At 29.2% G+C, this 21,463-nt stretch overlaps 1 protein-coding gene across 1 annotated transcript in view; it reads left to right on the forward strand.

Annotated features, from left to right (window-relative positions):
- The first annotated feature begins 4,569 nt into the window (after nucleotides 1-4,569).
- Nucleotides 4,570-21,463, forward strand: part of LOC100199621 (integrator complex subunit 1) — a 108,616-nt gene continuing 91,722 nt past the window's right edge. Inside the window, exons 1-5 of the mRNA XM_065809752.1 lie at nucleotides 4,570-4,651; nucleotides 13,996-14,040; nucleotides 19,102-19,221; nucleotides 20,111-20,224; nucleotides 20,309-20,505. Coding sequence (XP_065665824.1) covers nucleotides 4,603-4,651; nucleotides 13,996-14,040; nucleotides 19,102-19,221; nucleotides 20,111-20,224; nucleotides 20,309-20,505 — 525 coding nt within the window. The 5' untranslated portion in view covers nucleotides 4,570-4,602. The remainder of the gene's footprint in view (nucleotides 4,652-13,995; nucleotides 14,041-19,101; nucleotides 19,222-20,110; nucleotides 20,225-20,308; nucleotides 20,506-21,463) is intronic.

The following is a 21,463-nucleotide window of genomic DNA, read 5'->3' on the forward strand; positions in this document are numbered from 1 at the left end:
GCCAAATTATTTTTTGCACAGAATAATATGGCATCAACAATAATTTTTAAAATGTCCCTCCATTTATTTACTTCTCGGCTTATTGTTCTCCTAAGGTCATTGTCTAAAGTTCAGCCTTTTTTTAAATTTTGTTCTGTTTCCTTCCAAATTGCATAGCATTTTCCATGCTCAGGACTATTCTCATGTTCAGGAATTTTGGGATTAAGCTTTTTTCAGTTACTAAATCCTTTAGAAATATCAGACAATTTCTTAGCTTTTGTTGAGGAAAGAAGTACACAACAAAAACAGAATGTTGCATCTTTTAAATTACTATATAGCAACCATTGTCTTTTCACCAGTTGGCCATTGGCAAGCATCTTTTTGTACCACTTTGAACATCTTTTTGTACCACTTTGAAATGTCTTATTTTTGTATCAGAAGAAGAAGTTGATGGAAAGGTTTCTCTGGTTTCCTGCTCAGATCCAATTTCAGTTAAAAAGCACCTCATCCGATCAGTTATTTGTGGCCATGTGGCAGGATTAGCTCAAAATTTGTGTTTGGAATATCTTTTTTTCCTTCTTCTTTGGGATTTGATGGTTAAAATTTTTTTTTTATCACTTACAAAAAAATCCTTAACAAGTGCTTTGTCTATATCAGATGAAATTTGGAAAATCTTAGTTTTGTTTAGATCTTGGTTTGAATATCTTGATTGGATAAGTTTCATAAAAGCATGCATTTGACATGGGTTTATTTTAGTTGAATATTCTTTATCAGTATTTTTTGATTTTTGTAATATGCTCCTGATGGTTTTTTTGGAGGTGCCTTTTTTAAATTTTTAATAATTTTATATTGCGCAAAACAAATTTTTTTTCAGCATTTTTACAACAATTAGTTATCACATAAATGAGATTTTTTAATTTAAGTTATGAATCGTGCAAGACATTGAGGAAAGAAACTTGCGAGTGATGAAGTGGGAGGAGATAAATAATCTTTATAATTGAAAATTGCTACCTTTACAACAAACTAACTTAAAATATTGAAAGTAAAATTGTCCAATTTTCCGCCCTTACCAAAATGGCGCTCGGTGCCTAGACCTCCAAGACCCCCCTCTTGCAACGGCACTGATTAAATGCTCATCCGCGGTACTCTGTGATATAACAGTAAGAACTTCTTGAAGTACCTAAATAAAGTCAAAAAAAGTTTGACCTTTTTTAGACAATCTTCCGGTCCATTGTACTGGATAAGGTGGAGTGAAAATAACTTTTTCAGAAATATTTGCATTTTACCAGTTCACCATTTTCGGTTATCATTTCACCTAATTCTTATGTTATTGTTTGAGCATATATTTAATTAATGAAAAAATAAAAGTACATAAATTTTGAATTTTATAAAATATTTCCTTTTTTTAACCTCAGATCTTGTGTCTATAAAAATGTAGTTCGACTTCATTAAGTAACCGATGAGCAAAACTCCGATGAACCGCTCAAAAACAATGGGATAAAACTTTAATAACTTTAACTATAATACTTTAGTATTAAAAAAGAAAGATATTTTTTTTAGCAATAGTCGTTTTTATGTCAACGTTAGTTGTTACGTTTGTCAGTTTATCACTGTTTGTAACTGTAACTTTGTATGTATAGACGATTGATGTTTGGAAAGTTATACCGATTTATTTAAATAATTATAATTACTATACTATTATTATTACTATTGTTAAAATAACATGTTATTATTATTATTTATTATTATTATAAATTTTATTTTTATTATTATTACCATTGCTATTTTAATCATTGTCATTAGGTGTTTACTTTATATTAGTAGTTTATACTATTTGTAAACAACCTTGAAATGTAATACCAAATATTTCAGAAATATATTGATTGATTGATTGACAAATACAAATAGTCTCTCTGATTTCTATCAGAGTTAGGTTTAGGGTTATTTTGTTATAGGAAATTTAAAATTTAGGTTAGGGTTAATTTGTTATAGGAAATTTTAAAAAAATGAGACTAAGATAAGCAAAATTGAACAAGAGTTACACTCTGCAGCATTTTTTAGCTATATTACTTAAAATTAATAGCATTCAAAAAAGTTGAATATTAGGTATATTTTAAAATCCTGAAAATGTAAGCAACCTATACTGCATATCATAACTCAAATAACAGTAAAACTAAATATATATTATAGTTTTACAGAAACTTCCTGCAAAAACAAAAAAAAAAGAATTTAGCAGCTTTAACAGCAACACAATACACAATGTATCATCATTTATATTCTTAACAAAAAGAGTTTAACTCCAACTACTGAGAGAGAAATAAAAAGAAAACTTTCAGCTCTATATAGACAGACTAGCCAAACTGATTGATCTGCTTGTCAAACTGATTGATCTGCTTGCCAATGCAAAAATCTTATGTAGTATTACAATGCCAAATGTTGCTATGCCAAATGTTGCTATGCCAATATTTTTCTAGTACTAGCTATAAAACATTTTTCCTGGAAGATGATACAAGGAAGATAGAAGGAGTAAACTTAAAATTAGCTATTGGATCAATATACAAAGAAGAAAAAACTGAAAAGTATTCAAAAAACAGTGCTCAAACTTAGCGATGTAGCGCCACTAGATTCTATCATTTCTGCTATACTTTTAAGGCACTGCTCTTTTTTTAGCGAAACAGCTGAAGCATTAAAATTTCAAACTCAATAGGATTATAAAGAACACAATATCATATTGGATAATTTTCAAGTGCGTGAGTAACTTGTTTGCTACATGCAAATAAACTTCCACTACGTCATTTCTTTATGGATTTAAATGGACCAAAATCTGGTTGTAGATACTATTCAAGCTTTACTAGAAAGTCTCATTTAACTTTTGAGATTTTAAAGGTTGTTGATTTTTTAATCTATAAACCATAATGTAGAAACGCCAGAGGACGAACAAAAACATCATTACAGATCAACTTTGCCTTTTTGACATCTGTACTAAGTGGCTCAGTAATAAAACAAGTGTGCGACAATTCAAAGTTTCAAATCTCAATTTTATGGCATAGATTACGTCGGACTTGATTGATTGGAGTAATTCACAGCGGGCAGAGTCACCACTAACAATCCAGTTTACTGATTAGCAACTGGAAAAAGCAAAAGAGGATTACACTCAACTTAGTGATCCTTTTGAAAAGTTGCTATACCATATGGAATCTGTTTTCTGTTTGTGGTAATATAACTGTTTCTGCCTTGGTTTATGGTGTTATAAAAAAGCGGTGGTATGATACGTGTCCGCCTGAAATCTAGAAAGAATATGTCAATATTTAACACCAAGGCATATTATAAAATTATTTAGTACAGTTTTGGCATTTTTTATGTCAATATTATGTTGTAAATGCACCTGTTCAATTCTAAAACCTTCATCTCCAACCTACGCTGCATGGCAATGCGCTTTTTCAATTTAAACATTTTGAACCACCTAATAGTCTAATTTTGTTTCACCTTTGTTTCACTTATTGTCCATGTTTCATTTTCGTTTTACAATAGTCAACCAATCCTGAAATTATTTATTATTTTTCGTGACCAACCCTCAATATCTCTTAATTTTTACGTGCTACATTCTTGGTAGATTCAACATTATTTTAAAACATTTTTTCAATGTTTCGTGAAAATTTAATCTTTATATTCGGATCAAATTCATCACTTGTGAGTCTTAATGTTTTTAATACTTTAATGTATTTAATACTGTCGATAGTGTTTATTTATGCTTTTTGCTGTCGTTCACTCGTTTTTTGCATTTGCTCAAACACAAAAAAATGCTGTATCCACCCCTACTTGAATGGTCGTTAAATTCGAGATATGAGTATAGGAATGAACATTGATGGCATTTGGTGAAACGCCCTTGACTGATCAAACCTGATATTATAGTTTTAGGGGTCCAGATAAAATTTTTTTTAGAGTTTATGAAAAGAAGAACCCTAACCGAAATGGAAGCCCGTGGTTCAAAGCCGACTTTGGCAATACATGAATCAATGGTAAGGAAGGAGGCGTGAATTTTCTGATTAAATGCTATTCTGCAGTGCACTTTGATAAGACCCTTAGGATTGCTTAAATCACCTATATAACTGATATAAAAATTGAAAAAAATTAAAAAAGCAACAACTCAATGCTCTGAACTGGTAACTTGTCAAACGTATGATTGTTTGTATCCGTTCTTTTACCAAGCCAACATTATCTTTAGATATAAATGTAGCATTAAACAAAAATGACTCATAATTTTTAAAACCATTATTTATGGTATGACTTGTTTTAAAAATTGTTTACTCACGATTCGTTGTAGTCTGGCGTGATCCATCAAAACAACGTGGTTCTCAAAGTTACGATGTGGTCCGGTTAGGTCTTCATTATGTCCGATGTGGTCCGGAATGGTATTTGTCAGGGTTAATTCGTATACATTGCAATGCAACTATTCTAAATGTAGTGCAAATAATAGATAGATATATATATATTTATATTTAAACTATATAAGTGAAGTTTTAGTTAATAAGTTTATTTATAACATGTTACTGGTGTTTAAATATTAAATCTAAACGCTTTATTTAAATATTTTATAGAGAAAATTATTATAAAGTTAAAAGCATGGAAAAACAGCGTGCTAACTCTGGGCCCAAACCAAGATTGAAAAGAGGTAAGTTGCTTTCATTTTTACAAAAAAAGAAAGATATAAAATAAGTTTATGTCAAAGAGCAAGTATTAAAAAACTATGGAATTTACTAAACTTAAATTTGTTTATATTGTATTGTTTTTCAATGAGAATTAGTGCAGGTTTAGCTTAACTCTGCGATCTAGGAAAATGAAAATCTTGATAAAGATCTAATACATTCAATAGTAACCTTATTAGCATTAGAGTTGTTTTAAAAACACTAGTATCTGACTGACTGTTTACTCAAAAGGATTACAATTTTAGCGACAACTTGAACTCCGTAATACACAGGTTTACTTGGACCAAATAATAAGAGAGACAATCTGGGTAGATCTCTTAGATACTATATTCAATTAGGCAGACAGGACTCTTAACCATAGGTTTGCTAAAGTTGGGCTGAATAAAAATTGTGCTGAAAAAGCAGTAGCACCATATAAATGACTCATTTAATTAACCTAAGAGCTACATCAACTTGGCGATATAAGAAAAATTACATCTTTACACTGCTAGTTGAAATCCTTTTAAATTAAATTAATTAAGTTTAAACTAATAATTGAGACTGTTTTGAATTAAAAAAATATATTAGTTTTATTTTTTTTTTCCTTTGGTTTATTCTTTATTTATTTTATCATTCATTAAATTCATTTCTCTTTTCAGTTTATGGTTTGTTTATATTTAATTTTTTGTTTAAAATAGTTTGGTTTTTTCAGTACATTTTTTTAAAACATGCAAATTATCAATATAAGAAAAAAAAATTGTGTTATCAAAAAAAAGCATGTTTGTGTTGTCGAAAAAAATGTATGCATGTTCATATGAGGCATGCGATCAAATACGTCTCCTGAGAAGGCCTAATATTCATGTATATATATATATATATATATATATATATATATATATATATATATATATATATATATATATATATATATTCATATATATATATATATTTATATATACATATATATATATATATATATATATATATATATATATATATATATATATATACATGAATATTATCTTGAACCCCACCACGTTCCTAGTAGTACTGCGCTCAACTTTTTTTTCAAATACCGAATAAAATATTTATTATAAAATCTAACAGATTCTATAAATAGCTTTTAAATTAGTTTAAATGATTTTTAACATGGCTTAGAATTAAATTTAATTAAAATGTGGTACTTTAATTATAACACATTAAAAGTGAAGGGTTTTAAAGTATTTGTAAATTGTTTTTTATATTTGTCAATATTTTGTTGTTGTAAAAAATCAATTCTAGTGAAAAAACTAATGGCACATATATCAGCATGTGCTATATCTGAAAGTAGAAAAGCAGAAATTTCAATCAAGTTTTAATTTTTTAATTTAAATTTTCTATCCTCAAAGTTAGCAGTCATGACTTCATAACTTTTAATTAATTGTTTGCTCAAAATAGAAAACTGCTTTCTAGTTTAAACTGAATGCGCCATTTAATTATTATCAAATGAAGTTTAATTATTATCAAATTATCATTTTATCATTATTATCATTTAATTATTATCAAATGAAGTTTCAATAAACAATACGTTTAGTAAATATATTTGTTATATAACTTTAAATTGAAACTTTTGGAACCGTGCTCACAAACAACAATGTCATGTCACTAATTTAACAACGCATTTCTCAAAATTTGCATCAGTATATAAGTTATTTATAAATTATATTTGTATAAGTATATATATACTTACAATAATATATATGATATTAGTATAAGTCTATATATTTATATTTATTAATTATATAATCACTATATATAAAATATTATTATATTTTATAAATATTATATTTTATATATATATATATATATATATATATATATATATATATATATATATATATATATATATATATATATATATATATATATATATATATATATATATATATATATATATATATATATATATATATATATATTATATATATATATATATATATATATATATATATATATATATATATATATATAAGGACCCCAAAAAAAATTCAAATTTTTTATTTAGATTTATAATACAGTTTGCAAATGTATTATGAATGTTTATTCAAAATAAGAATAGAATTACTCATTTTATGTATGTTTATAATTTATAATATTTTATTCAGAATAAAATAAAATACTCCTTAAGTTATGACTACAATTAAATAACACTGATCAACAAATAAAATTTTATTGTGCATATCTTGTTAACTAGGTGGTTTTTTAAAACAAATTAAATATGCTGATTTCAAATATGCAAACCATTTTTCACCATCACGTCAAGTTGTAAAGATATTTCGGTTCAAATCTTTAGTATTTAAGGTAAAGTCGAAAAAAAAGTTATTCAAAAGTATGTCAACCTGGGTCTCAAAAGAAGCGTATTTTCATAGAGATTTTAGAAAAGAATAATATTTTTACTTTAAATTTATTGACAAAAAAAATTATGTGAAAAAATGCTAAAGACTTTTAAAAAAATTTTAACAAAATGTTTCTCAGCAATAATACAAAAAGTACTTATTTTTATTACAAACAAATACCATTTTTAAAATCTCTATGAAAATACGCTTCTTTTGAGACCCAGGTTGACATACTTTTGAATAACTTTTTTTTCGACAATATTAGGGACTTTACCTTAAATACTAAAGATTTGAACCCAAATATTTTTACAACTTGACGTGATGGTGAAAAATGGTTTGCATATTTGAAATCAGCATATTTAATTTGTTTTAAAAAACCACCTAGTTAACAAGATATGCATAATAAAATTTTATTTGTTGATCAGTGTAATTTGTCTTCAAAAACCACACTTCACATTTTTTTTACTTTTTTGCAAAATTTGGAGATTTTATTGCGAAAAATATTCCTTAGGTGCAGTATCAATGATATTCTTAAAAAAATTAAAGATGCGCCAAAGTACCTTATATCATTAGTAAATACGCGGTTATCAAGTGGTCTTTAAAAACAAATCGTTAAGAAATATAAAGGTTTTTTCAAATTTACCAAAAATGTTGAACTTGTAACATATCTGGTTTTTGCATATCACGATTCAATATTACTTATTAAATAAAAAGAAAATATTTTAAATTTTTTAAAAAATTTTGTAGAAGTTTCTTCTATAGTTTATCTAATTATTATTTTTTTTTTTTTCTTGATTTTTTTCTTCGCTAAGAAGGAAAGACTATCAGATAATCTTTTTTGGTAAGACTGGTGAAGCTTTTCCCAGAAATCCTGAACGCCGAAAGAACTCTTTCAACTGATATCAATCTGCTCTGTTTTTCCTCTTCGTTGTTGTAATGATGGGCAAATTGCTGCATCATGCCGATGGCTCTTTCTGAATGGTCATTGACAACAATAAGGCTATTGGCATAATTTTCAAAAATTTTAAATGAAGACTGTGTATGCCACTATTGCGGTGGAAGTGAAAGACAGTCTTTTATTCTTTCTTCAGTTAAACCACTAAAACTAAACATAAGGTAAGAAAACTCATCTACCAAAGGGTCTAAGCTTAGTGGATCTTTCTTAGTACTAGCATTTTTTTCTACCTCCTTTCTGATGTCTTTCTTTTTTTTGTTTTCATTTTTAAAGTGTTCAGTCTTAGACATTTTAAATAAAATAATTGCAGCTGCAACTTTTTGTTTTTTTATGCAAAAGCAAATCCTCATCCAATAGAGCTAGTGGAATCATAGTTAGTGGAGTCCAAGTACCAAGTGTGCTTGTAAAGCGAATCAAGCACAGCATCAACTGCTTTTAGATTCCAACAAATATTTCTAAATTGATGCATCTGATGGATATACTTATACACTTATACTACCACTCACCTCCTTCCAGTTAAACTTGCACATATCATTATGTGGTATAACTAAAATTAGGATGTACAAAAAGGCTCTTAAATTTTTGAAACAATAAGTTTTCGGGTCCTGTAGTCAACTCATTTGTTGTATGTTTCCAAAAATGCACCATTCTTAATTCTGTTATGTTATGCCTGCATGCTAATTTTAAAAGATATGTATTTAAATTGTTGGATATCTTTATGATTGAACCATTTTTGATCTCGGTATTGCTTGCAGTTGTATCAAAACAAAGACCTCCTACTTTTGATTCAAGTTTATATTCCTTTTGTAGGTTTATAATACTTTATTGATCCTTACCAGAAGAGGAAGTTAAAGGAGGAACACCTAGTAGGTGTGTCTCACCCTCAATGTTCACATGAACTGCCAGCCGTCATTCTTGAACTTTTTTCCTGCATTAATTTCATAAAGAGTTTTCCATCAAAATGTATAACACATGGATAAGGAGAAGCTTCAATTGCATTTTTTACGTCCTCTTTTGCTAAGGTTGGCATATTTTCATTTGCTAATTTCATCTTTCTAAAGGCTGTTCATTTACTGCAATGTATATCTGTAAGTTCAACACCAGCTTTAACTAAAATAGCACTTGTCACTTTTTGCAAAACATTTGGCGAAACATCACTTAATATAGCCATTAGGGCAGCATTCCCAGCATACACATACTATTTGAATTTCTGCAGTTACTGTACAGTTTGATTGAGTTCTTTTTGATAATAGTTACTAGGCTCACATTCAGAATCATAAGATGAACCAGAACTCAAATCAGAATTGAGTTTAATTTCATAATTAAATTTTGTTGATCGCACATCCTTTGTTCTAATTTTCTTTCGGTTACTCACTGCTGTCTACAAGCATAAAATAATATTAATTATAACGAAATGTTTTATAAGAAAAATATTACTTAATACTTTTAATTTTTAAGTTTTACCTTTCTACTAAATTTTCTATTTTCTGTCCCAAGAATAAACGTTCTTTCAAAAACATTAAGTCTTCTAAAAACATTAAGTCTTTGAGCTTATCCTTGTCAGATCTTTGCCTGAAGAACATTATTGTCGGTCCTAATAGTGTTCTTCAAATCTGGCTTGCCTACCCAAAAACATTTTTTAAGTAATTCTCTAAGTTTTTCTGATTTCTTAAATCTTTAGGAGAGCCTCTTTTTTCGTTTTTTTTTTTTTAATTAGAATACTGCTTATCAAGTTTAATAAGATTTTTGAATAGTTGAGTGTCACTAACATCTTCAAACCCTGCTTTTATCCAGGGTTTCTTAACCTTAGCTAAAACGCAGTTACAATCCAAATTTTCACATCTTTCAAAATTTTTACGATGCAAGCACGTAACCATCTGATTTTTTTGGTGGATTTAGGCAGTATAGATTGCAGGTATGCTAGATTTTGTAAAATATCCATGCCTGTTGGAAGTTGAATATCCAAAGGCATGTTTGTTTTTGTTCATTATACTTTATTGAGATAATTTAGATCATTCTCTATCTTAAATACATAATATACAAATATAATTGTTCAAGTTTCTTACAGACTAAAAATTACCTGTAACTTCTGCTTTAGCTGCTTTAATAATAAATAGTTTCTTTTATTAAATAGATACCTAGTAGTACCAATTGAAGTGCGAAATTTTAATTCAGTAAAAAAATTTAAGAGAACATGTTTTTAATGCAAGAACAAATGTAATATATACATATTATATGCATGTTATGTTTTAGTTAAAATGCTAAAGTACACATTAATAAAGAGAGTCCTCGAAATAACCCCCTTTTGCCCGTATGCACGCTTCCAGTCTTGGACGCCATTCCTCGATTGATTTATGCACGGTATCCATGGATAAAGCATCCCATTCTCTGAGAAGTGATCACTTGAGGGCATCAACGGAAGTGTGAGGTTTGCAGCACACCTTCGCCTCCAGTTTAGACCAGATTGCATAATCCAATGGATTAAGATCTGGTGATGCTGACGGCCAGGCATCCGTAGAGATAAAATCGGGCACATTGGCTGTCAACCACCTCTGTGTTGTCTTTGCTTTGTGCGAAGGGGCACTGTCTTGTTGGAATGACCATTGTTCCCCTTTGAAAAACGAGTCATTTAAAGGTTTTACCACCTGCTCTAAAATGTCCTCCTGATAATTTTTTACTTTTGTTTTTACTCCCAACTCACAAAAATGCAATGGGGTTTTGCCCATTGCACTAACCCCCGCCCAAACCATAACTTGTTCAGGATGGTGGCGTCTGGTGACATATCCAACATGGTGAGGTAATTCTGCACGACTTTTCGCGTAGACGCGATCATTTTGTCGATTAAATTTGGCCTCTATGGTGAAATATTTTTCGTCTGTGAATAAAATTCTGTTAACAGCAGCGGGCCCATATCGAGCAAGAAGTTGAGCACATTTCTCACGTCTTCCTTTGATGTTGGCGGCTGTAAGATAGTGACATGTGTTTAATTTTTAATGCCCGTACCTTAAGGTCTTCTTTCAAGGCTCTGTTAATGGTCATACGACTCACATTCATTTGAAGGGCAAGTTTTTTTTGATTCCGTCTTGGATTGCGACGAATTCGAGCTTTAAGCGCTGCAAGCATTTTGGGGGTACGTGCAGTGCGTTGCCTGCCACCACCATAACGTTTTTTGACAGAACCACTATCATTATATTGCTTAATAGTACGATAGACAAAATCCTTTGATATTCCTTTATGCTGCAGCATTTTGAAAATCTGATACGGTTTTCTCTTCCCTTCTAATAATGCTATAACTGCACACCCTTTTCCTTCCATACTATCCATTATGAAAAAATCTACAAATAAACACACAAATAAATTAATAAATTCCAGGAATCTATTCAAACAATACAAATAAATGCGGGAACTATATAAAAAGCACATGCCTGTTAACATGACAAGTTTAAACAAACTTCGCACTTCAATTGGTACTACAGGGTATTAACTTAAATTTGTTTTCAAACTTGCACTTTTCATTTCCTTCATACATATTTATCTCAAAGTTTTGTATTTATCATTATCATTAATCTAAATAACCAAGATTATATTTGTAAATATTATAAAAGCTGGAAAAATTCTTAATATATTATTTAAATATTTGCTACATTTTATATAGTTTTATTTCATTTGTTAAATGATATATACAACACATTATATCTTAATTTGTGTTTCATATCGCCACTTATTAAATTAAAAATATTGTAGTTATAAGTTAAGAGCATATTTTTTTTGTGAGGTAATGGTATTAAACACACATAAAATGAGTAATTCTATTCTTATTTTGAATATATACATTTGCAAACTGTATTATGAATCTAAATAACAGTTTGATTTTATTTGTTAAAAAGGTTATAAAAACGCCACACCACATAATAAACGTTTTATAGCCGATTTAAAATGTAAATTATACTGTTTTTTGAGAAGAAAGAAAAAACCATACTATTTTAACCAATAATACAGATACTTATCTAAACCCTGAAAAAAAAATTGATTTCAAATATTTATGCTAGCCTTGCCCTCAAGACACTTAAAGTAATCCGTTTTTGGTAATTTTTCGGTCCTTTTTTTTTCCAAATGTGTTCTTTGAGGACAAGGAAAGAGTGGTCCAATGGCGCTGAAATTGTTTGTGAGTAAGTTTAAACATATTTGCTTCAAAACTAGACAGTTTGGTTTTTCAAATTCTAAAATTTCTGAACACCCCTAATATATATATATATATATATATATATATATATATATATATATATATATATATATATATATATATATATATATATATATATATATATATATATATATATATATATATATATATATATATATATATATATATATATATATATATATATAAATACTAATATATATATATTTATATATATATATATACTAATATATATATATATATATATACATACTAATATATATTTATATACACACTCATAAACAATGAAACAGTCAGATGAAACACTTTGGCAATGCCAACCTAACTGTTGACCTAAAAGTATTTGAGGTCGGCAAAAAATTGCCGACCTAGTTTCTATGTTTTATGGTTTGACCTTTGTATCAAATAATTTTTGCCGGCCTGATGCCGACCTCAAAAAGATTGAGGTCGGCAAATTATTGCCGACCTCATTTTTCCTAATTCCAAGGGTGATCATAGTTTCTTGGCAAGCTGATTTGTGTGGCTTACCTGTGTCAACATAGAGGAGCCTGATTTAGCTCTTTTTCATTGGTTTACATTTACACTACAAAATGTACATAGAATTGTTTTTGTATTCTTCAATATAAACATTTTAGGACATAGGTTATTTAATGAACACTTGTATTTAGATAGACTTTATACTAATTTTGAAATAAATTAAAAAAAAATATATATATATATATATATGAATCATTGAATCCTTCCTTTCCAATCGTAGCATAAAAGTTGTCCTTAATGGACAACACTCTTCTTCTTATTCTGTAACTTCAGGGGTTCCTCAAGGTTCTATCCTTGGCCCTATACTCTTTTTAATTTACATTAATGATCTTCCAGATATTCTCACATTTAAAGTGGCATTGTTTGCTACCATTGCTTACCATGCTTACCATTGCTTACCATGATACTACCATTTATTCTTGTTGTAATAAGAAACCAACATCCTCTGATTGCTTGGAGGGGGTATTTGAGCTTGAAAAGGACCTCACTTCTGCTACAGCATGGGGCTCACAGTGGCTGGTGAACTTTATTTCAGATAAAACTCAATTTTTTTCAGCCAATCGTTATCGCAATAATTTAGATCTTCCTATATTTATGAACGGTGATGTACTCGATGAGTCACCTACTCTTCATCTTCTAGGATTAACTCTTACTTCCAATCTTTCTTGGAAACCATATATCAAATCAGTTGCAAAATTAGTATCTGCTAAGGTTGCATTCTCTATCTCTATATATCTCAAATCCGGCCTTGTATGGAATACTGTTGCCATATCTGGGGCGGATCTTCTAATGATGCCCTTTCTCTTTTAGACAAGGTGCAAAAACGCATTGTAAACATAGTTGGGCCTCTTGTGCCATCTACTAAATTTCATTCTCGTGTTACTCATCATTCAATTAAGTGTCATCCTTTTTCTGTGACTGTTCCTAAGTGCTCCAAAAATGCTTATTCGTCTAGTTTTTTTCCTCGAACATCAGCTCTTTGGAATTCGCATCCTTCATCTTGCTTTCCTGATTCATACAATTTGCAATCTTTTAAGTTGTCCATCAATCGTTATCTTGCTCTACAATCTTCATCTTTTCTCTTTCAGTAACTTCCAACTTTAATTAGTGGCTGCTTGCAGCCTTGTTGGAAGAGAAGGTGTTTAAAAAAAAAAATATATATATATATATATTTATGTATATTTATATATAGCACCATAAATTTAACATATATTATTAATTTATTGTTTCTTATTTTTTATTTTTGTTTTTTGTTTTGTATAGCCTTACCTTTACCTGGTGATATGATTGCTTTGGGAAAGATGCCAGGTAATATTTTTTAATGTTAAATTTAATTTTGTTTTAAATTATAGGTTTATTTCTGCAGTGTATTAGATAAATTTTTACTTTTTTAAATTTTCACTTCCAACAAGGCTGTAAGCAACCACTTATTAGAGTTGGAAGTTACTGGAAAAGAAAAGATGAAGATTGAAGAGCAAGATAATGATTGACAGATGACTTAAGAGCTTGCAAATTATATAAATCAGGAAAGCAAGATGAAGGAAACAAAATCCAAAGAACTGTTATTTGAGAAAAAAAACTTGAGGAGTAAGAGTTTTTAGAGCATTTTTAATTGAATGATAAGTAACACTAAAATGAATTTTAGTAGGTGGAACAAGAAACGCTAACACTCTAGAGCAGTGCCCGTTATAGTATTTGTAGAAAAGAGAAAGAGAAGCAACATTACGACGATGTGATAATAATTGGAGGTTAAATGCAAGAGCCGGTCCAACTATGTTTACAACGATCAGAGGTAAGAGTTAATCCTAGAAGATGAAGGGTAGATGACTCGAGTACATTACCGTTCATAAATATAGGAAGATTTAAATTATTACGATAGCGATTGGTTGAAAAAAACTGAGTTTTATCTGAATTAAAGTTCACCAGCCACTGTGAGCCCTATGCTGTTGCAGAAGTGAGATCCTTTTCAAGCTTAAATACCCCCTCTAAGCAATCAGAGAGTATTGGCTTTTTAAATGGTAGTATCATCAGCGAGCAGTGTCACCTTAGATGTGAGAATATCTTGAAGATTGTTAATGTTAGTTAAAAATAGTATAGAGCCAAGGATAGAACCTTAAGGAACTCCTGAAGTTACAGAATAAGAAGAGTGCTGTCCATCGAGGACAACTATTATACTACGATTGGAAAGGAAGAATTCAAAAATCTTAAAGATGTTGCCAGATACACCATAAGAAGAATGCTTATGGAGAAGAAAAGCATGCCAAACTTTATCAAAAGCTTTTAAATTGTCAAGAGTGATGGCCTTAATCTCTCCACCTTTATCTAATGCATGATAAAACCTATTGGTTATTACTGTTAGCGAATCAGCTGTAGAGCGAGAAGATCGTAATCCATATTGATGATCAGAAAGTAAGTTATTAGATTCAAGATGAGAGATTAAGTGCTTGTTAATTAAAGATTCAAAAACCTTGATTATGATAGGAAGAAAACTAATGGGATGGTAGTTAGAGAAATGATATCGCCCTTCAGAATTTTTGAAAATAAATACTGCTTTCCAGCAGGCTGGAAAACAAGACTGATAAGCACTTGTTGAATTGTTTTGAAAGTATAGACTACAGCTCCGGAGAACACTTCTGCAAGACAACAGGTATGTTATCCGGGACACAAGCTGTAGAAGAGTCTAAGCAGGAAATCACTTTACAGAAGCTGGAGTGATAAAGGAGTGCGATATAGAACAAAGAGAAAGGCAATAGAGTGAAGTGGTGCTAAAGGAAAGCACATAAAAGAATAGTCTGTGGATTCAAACCTAGTTAGACAAATGACGGGTGAATTCTTATGAATTTAAATGCCCAGGCCAAGTATGTGACTATTGGAGTCTTTACAAATTAAAGGAAGATAACCAATAACACTAAGATCACAAGATGAGACAGCTGAACTGAAATTAGTCTCACAAAGAGCAAGTAGGTCTGGTGAACTTTGCTAGAAATAAGACTCATCAAAAGAAAAGTTACTTCGAAGACTACAAATATTAGTGAATGATAGGCTTAAAGATCTTGGTGATGATGATGGTTTTTTGTGTTTTATAGTTTTTGGTATTTTATTCATTTTTAAATTTTTTATAGAACTTGACTCGAAGCATAGATAGTATTCAGTACAATGTTTATTAGTCCAAGCAATTGCTTTCCTACTATTATTAAACCCTTAGCGGTAACAATGGGCTCCAAATGTTGCCTTGGCAATGCACACCAAAAGTACAAATAAGGACACCACTATGCGCACTATAGCACTGTTATTGCTTTGATATTTTTCAGCTGTTGATGGAATCAGCCTCTCTGAGAGCTACCACAGAGTTCTGGAAATCTGACTACCAGCTGGCCTCAGAGCCATAAAACTGAGTTTTAGAGCTGTACACTCATTAGGAGATAATAGAATGAGTTGCCTAGTCATAAAAACAGAGACCCAAGCAAATCCCATGCATTGTGTCGAGAAGATCTGGCTTTCAACATCCTTTACTGGAAACAATGTATTAAAATTAAATCTGCGCCAGCCTAATAGATGAAGAAGGGGTGCAAGGCTGGTCAACAGATAGAATCTGTTTACCCCTTAAGTCTTTGCCTAGGAAGCCCTTTACAAGACAGTAGGCAGATGCATTTAACATCTGCCCGTGATGAGTTTTTTTATCGAGACACCATTTTATCTTTGTCCCTTGTACAATTTAAAGTTGATTGCTATCCTAGCTCGATATGCATGACTAAACCATTATAAGTGCTGGGTACTTTACTGTGTTTATAATGTATTCTGGCTTGTGTTGTTTTCTTGGTCTGCGGCAGACGAATTTAGCTTTGTCTTCCAAAGTCTCAAAGATAGATTTATTGCTGAATACAAACTGATAGCAATAAATAATGATGTACAATAATATTTCAAATATTAGTAAAACCAATTGGGGTAAGATATTATTTCACAAATGTGTTTTGAAAACTTCTAATAATAAAATATTATTTGCTCAAGTTTCAGGGGAAAACAAATGGAATATTTACCTTATTCCAGTCATCTTGAAAAGAGGAAGAGTGTTTTTTAGTCCAAGACTTATTTTAATCATCCCAGGTGTAAGTTAATGCTTTTTCAGTGGCTTTCTACACTTGAATCCCTACTCCATCTTCAAACATCCAATTGAAATTTTGATTCTTTGGTCATTCAAAACGCTTTTCAGTTTTATTGCTAGCATCTTACGATTTGGTTTGATAACTTTTTTGATTTTTCTTTTATCTCTAGTTTTTTCCAGAGATTATAATTGATATATTTTCCATCTCTTTTTTTTCCACAGCAGTCTGTTTACTGTGCTTCTAATTTGACCCTTATTTTGAGTTTTGAGTTAATTCTTCTGACTGTAGCCTGTGAGGCTGACAATTTTAGAAATATTTTTTTGGCTGTGATTTCTTTCTTGCAAAACAACAGCTACTTTAGCTAATTTATGTGGGAAAACATCACTAGCTTTATGTGGGAAAACATCTCCAGCTTTATGTGGGAAAACATCACATAAAAACATCACTGGCTTTATGTAGGAAAATATCGCTAGCTTTATGTGGGAAAAGATCACTAGCTTTACATGGGAAAAGATCACTAGCTTTTCGTGGGAAAGATCACTAGCTTTATGTGGGAAAACATCACTAGCTTTATGTTGGAAAACATCACTAGCTTTATGTGGGAAAACATCACTAGCTTTACCCATTATTAATCCTAAAACAAATGCAACATTAAACAAGTTATTATGACTGCAAGATTTAAAAAAAAACAACTTATTAACAACTGAAATTCTATTATTTAAGTTGTCTACAATAATGTAGGTCCCTAAAAAATACATATAGTTTAAATTATGGCAGACAATTATTAAAATTTACCAAACCTTTTATAAAGTTGAAAATAAATGACAGGTTAAATTACACATAAACAACAAAAAGTAAAAAAAGTAAGAAAATCTTAAAAACTAATGATGTATGGACATTTCTTTTTCAAGTCTAGAAATTTGAGTAGGAATTGTATTTATCAGTTCACATAATTCTTGTTAAATGTTTTGTCTTCTATATTCTTTAGTCTTCTCTATTTGCATTTGTTCAACACAAATTCACTTTCATCTTAGCTACTTACCTTTACCACATTTTCTTTGTTTTCATTATTTTTTTAATATGCCTAATAACTCTTTTTGTCCTCAATTTAATTGAGTAAATTCATTGTTAGTATTGGGTGGCTATCTGTATGTCAATAAACCCAGCAAAGTCCATATTAACTGTATATAATATTAACATGGGTCATATTAACTTTTTGATGCTCATCATGTTGAATGGTTTGTCTTTGTTACAAGTGTCTTTGCCAACATTTATTTGTCTCAAAATATTTACCTGTTACAATTGCTTACCTAAATAGTTATTTTGGACAATTAATCTGGAAAATGAGTCAACATTTTGACTTATTTTACAGATCAGTTTTGAGAAATTATTGTAAAACTATTTTTAAAATATTTTGATTTAAACAGGGGTCAAAAAGGTTCTTGATATAGACACTGCTCTGAATGTTTTAAAAATTAACCCAAGGGTGCAACCAACCCTTGTTCATTTTGTTAGAAATGTGATCAGTCAATAGTTGTCCCCTCAGTTTATCTTTATAACAGTCTGAGTGGTGCTAATGTCCAGCACCTATATTAACCATATATATAAAATCATTGTTAAAACTTATTTTATTTAATAATTCTAAAAAAACAAAAAGCCATTCAAATATTGTACATTGGTTTTTTTAAGTTGGTGTCATGGGCATTACTTAATTACACGAGTATAGGGACACAGGTTGAAATTGCAGAATAGGTTATATTAACTATGTAAATTGCAGAACAGGTTATATTAACTATGTAATGTATAAATATTTTTGAGGTGTACCTTTTATGCATATTAACATTGTTGGTTAATAATTGTTCTATTTTTATTTTTATTTAATAATTGTATTATTATTAGTTATTTTTTCATTTGAGATATAGCTGTAGATTATATAGTTACAAACTATATCATTAACTAATATAACTGTATTTGCAGCTGAGTCAACATTCTTCTCTACTCTGCTGAATCAGCATTCTCCTACTGGCTTAAACTCTAAGTCAATTTAAAAAATCAACTAAAAAAAAAAATGCTCTGTCACTAAATTGATTATGATGCCCTGTAACAAATTATCACAAAAATTGCTATTTCATCCCCTCCCCCTCCCTGTTGTGTAATGTGATTTGTAAATGACCTCTAAAATATAAAGTGTGTTTTCTTTGTGTTCTTAAATTTATTTATTTTTTAGGTACAATGAATTTATTTAAATAAACCACATATTTTTTAGGATCAAAAATTCGTCCAGAATTAGATGCAGGAAAACATTCACAAGCTCAATCTCGAAAACCAAATATGACAACTATAGCTCATAAGCGTAAAGATATAGTTTCCCAACCTGTGCAACCAGGTATGTTATTACTTATAAGCATTATGTTTTCAAAATGTGTTCTCATTAGTTACAAGTAAATCAGGGTACTTATTAGTAAATAAGATTTAAAAAAAATTATTTTTGAAACTAACAAAAAAAAATACATTTTTTTTTGAAATAAATCCCATTTTGTTAAAGGAAACTATATTTAGTTAAGTTTTCATTTAAATATAAACAATGTTTATTTAACTTAAGTAAATTATCTTCCATAGTAAACACTAAATACCTTTTAACCAGTGTTATTTTACTTAAGTAAATTATCTTCCTTAGTAATTGCAAAATATCTTTAAGTGTTAAACAGTTAAATACTAACACTTTTTAAGTTTGAATGAAGTCTTATCATGTTATCAATTTTAAATTTTTTGAATTTTTGAATCTCTTTTATGACCTTTGTTGATTTTGAGTATAATAGGTTTTAAACAATAGCAAATTGTAAATGTAGTTGGATCTGCTTTACCTGTCAAGCTTGATCCTCTCTCTCATTGTCATAAGGTTGTTTCTCTTTCTCTTTTTTCTATACTAGAAGTTAGTTGAAAAAGTTTATGAAATTCCTTTATGGTATTTTAGATATTTTCTAGTTTAGAAAACTTATTTTCAGATGTGTCTTTATGCTTTTAAATAATTACATTTATATTAAACATTTGCATTAAATATATAGTTAAATTTTTAAACATAGTCCCTTGTTTTACTTTGAACAAACATTTTTTTTAGCAGATTAAACCATTTAAACTATTGTTCAGTCAGTAACCAAACTAATGTTCGGTCAGTAACCAAGCTAACGTTTGGTTACTAACCAAAATTCCTATAATTTCTACATTAAATTTATAATTAAAATTAAATACTACTAAATTTTTCTTTATCGTTTTAGTTACAAATGTAAAGCCCCCACGTGATTTCTCTCCTTCTTTTATCAAAAATAAAGAAGGAAGTTCTTTGAAGTTGATTGATTCTGATTACACTCCCTTTGTTAAACTTATAGAATGTAAGTTTATTTTTATTATGATAATTGTTTTTATTAGATTTTTTCGATAGTGTTCTATATTTTTTATTTTATTTTGTTTTGAAGCACAAGCTATGGACTTAGAAGATGAAGTATTAACAGCTCACGCCAATCAAGACTTGGATAAAATTGAAGGTTTATTGTGCAATGCTCTAAAGTTGCTTAAGGCAAACAGAATGAAACCTGATCCAATGCTTTATCTTACTCTCATCTACTTAGCAAAACTTGAACCAATTTTTTTTCAATCAAAAGCTGTTGTCGAGGTGTTCATTTAGCTGTTTATTCATTAATGTAGTTTATTCATTTAGTTGTGTATTCATTTTTTTGTCATTTATAGATTTTAATTTTGCTACAGGGTTGCTGTTTAACTAATTAATATCTTAATCTTTCTTGAGTTTAATAAAATGGTGTTTTTTTTAGTGCATTTTTTTTATAAATAAAATAATATAAGGAAAATGAAACTCTTAAAAGTTTGATTTTCAACTGTGGGTGTAATTTGATTTTCAACTGTGGGTGTAATTTGATTTTCAACTGTGGGTGTAATTTGATTTTCAACTGTGGGTGTAATTTGATTTTCAACTGTGGGTGTAATTTGATTTTCAACTGTGGGTGTAATTTGATTTTCAACTGTGGGTGTAATTTGATTTTCAACTGTGGGTGTAATTTGATTTTCAACTGTGGGTGTAATTTGATTTTCAACTGTGGGTGTAATTTGATTTTCAACTGTGGGTGTAATTTGATTTTCAACTGTGGGTGTAATTTGATTTTCAACTGTGGGTGTAATTGAATTAAATGTCAGTTTTTAAATTATTTTAATAAATAATGATATTATATAAGATTATTTTAAGTTTTATTTTTGCACATTTATTTTGATGACTTATAAATTATAAACAAGTTTTACAAGTTAACAACAGTTTAACAAGTTTTTGTAAATAATTGTCACAAGTTTTTGTAGTAAATAATTACCTTAGTATATATAGAGTTTTTGCTAAACATATCAATTTGATTAAAAAATTTATTAAACCGATATGTTATATATTTACATAAATACATTGATATACTATAATATTTACATTATTATTATATTATCACTTATAAGATATCTTTTGAAGTTGTTTTTAGTTACAAATAAATTGTATATATCTTGGTATTTATACCAGGATTGGTCATACTCCAGTTTGTCAGAAAACAGATTAATGGAAGAAAAAATAATATATTAAA

Source organism: Hydra vulgaris, chromosome 11, assembly GCF_038396675.1.
Source record: "Hydra vulgaris chromosome 11, alternate assembly HydraT2T_AEP".
In the NCBI taxonomy this organism is placed as follows: Eukaryota; Metazoa; Cnidaria; class Hydrozoa; order Anthoathecata; family Hydridae; genus Hydra; species Hydra vulgaris.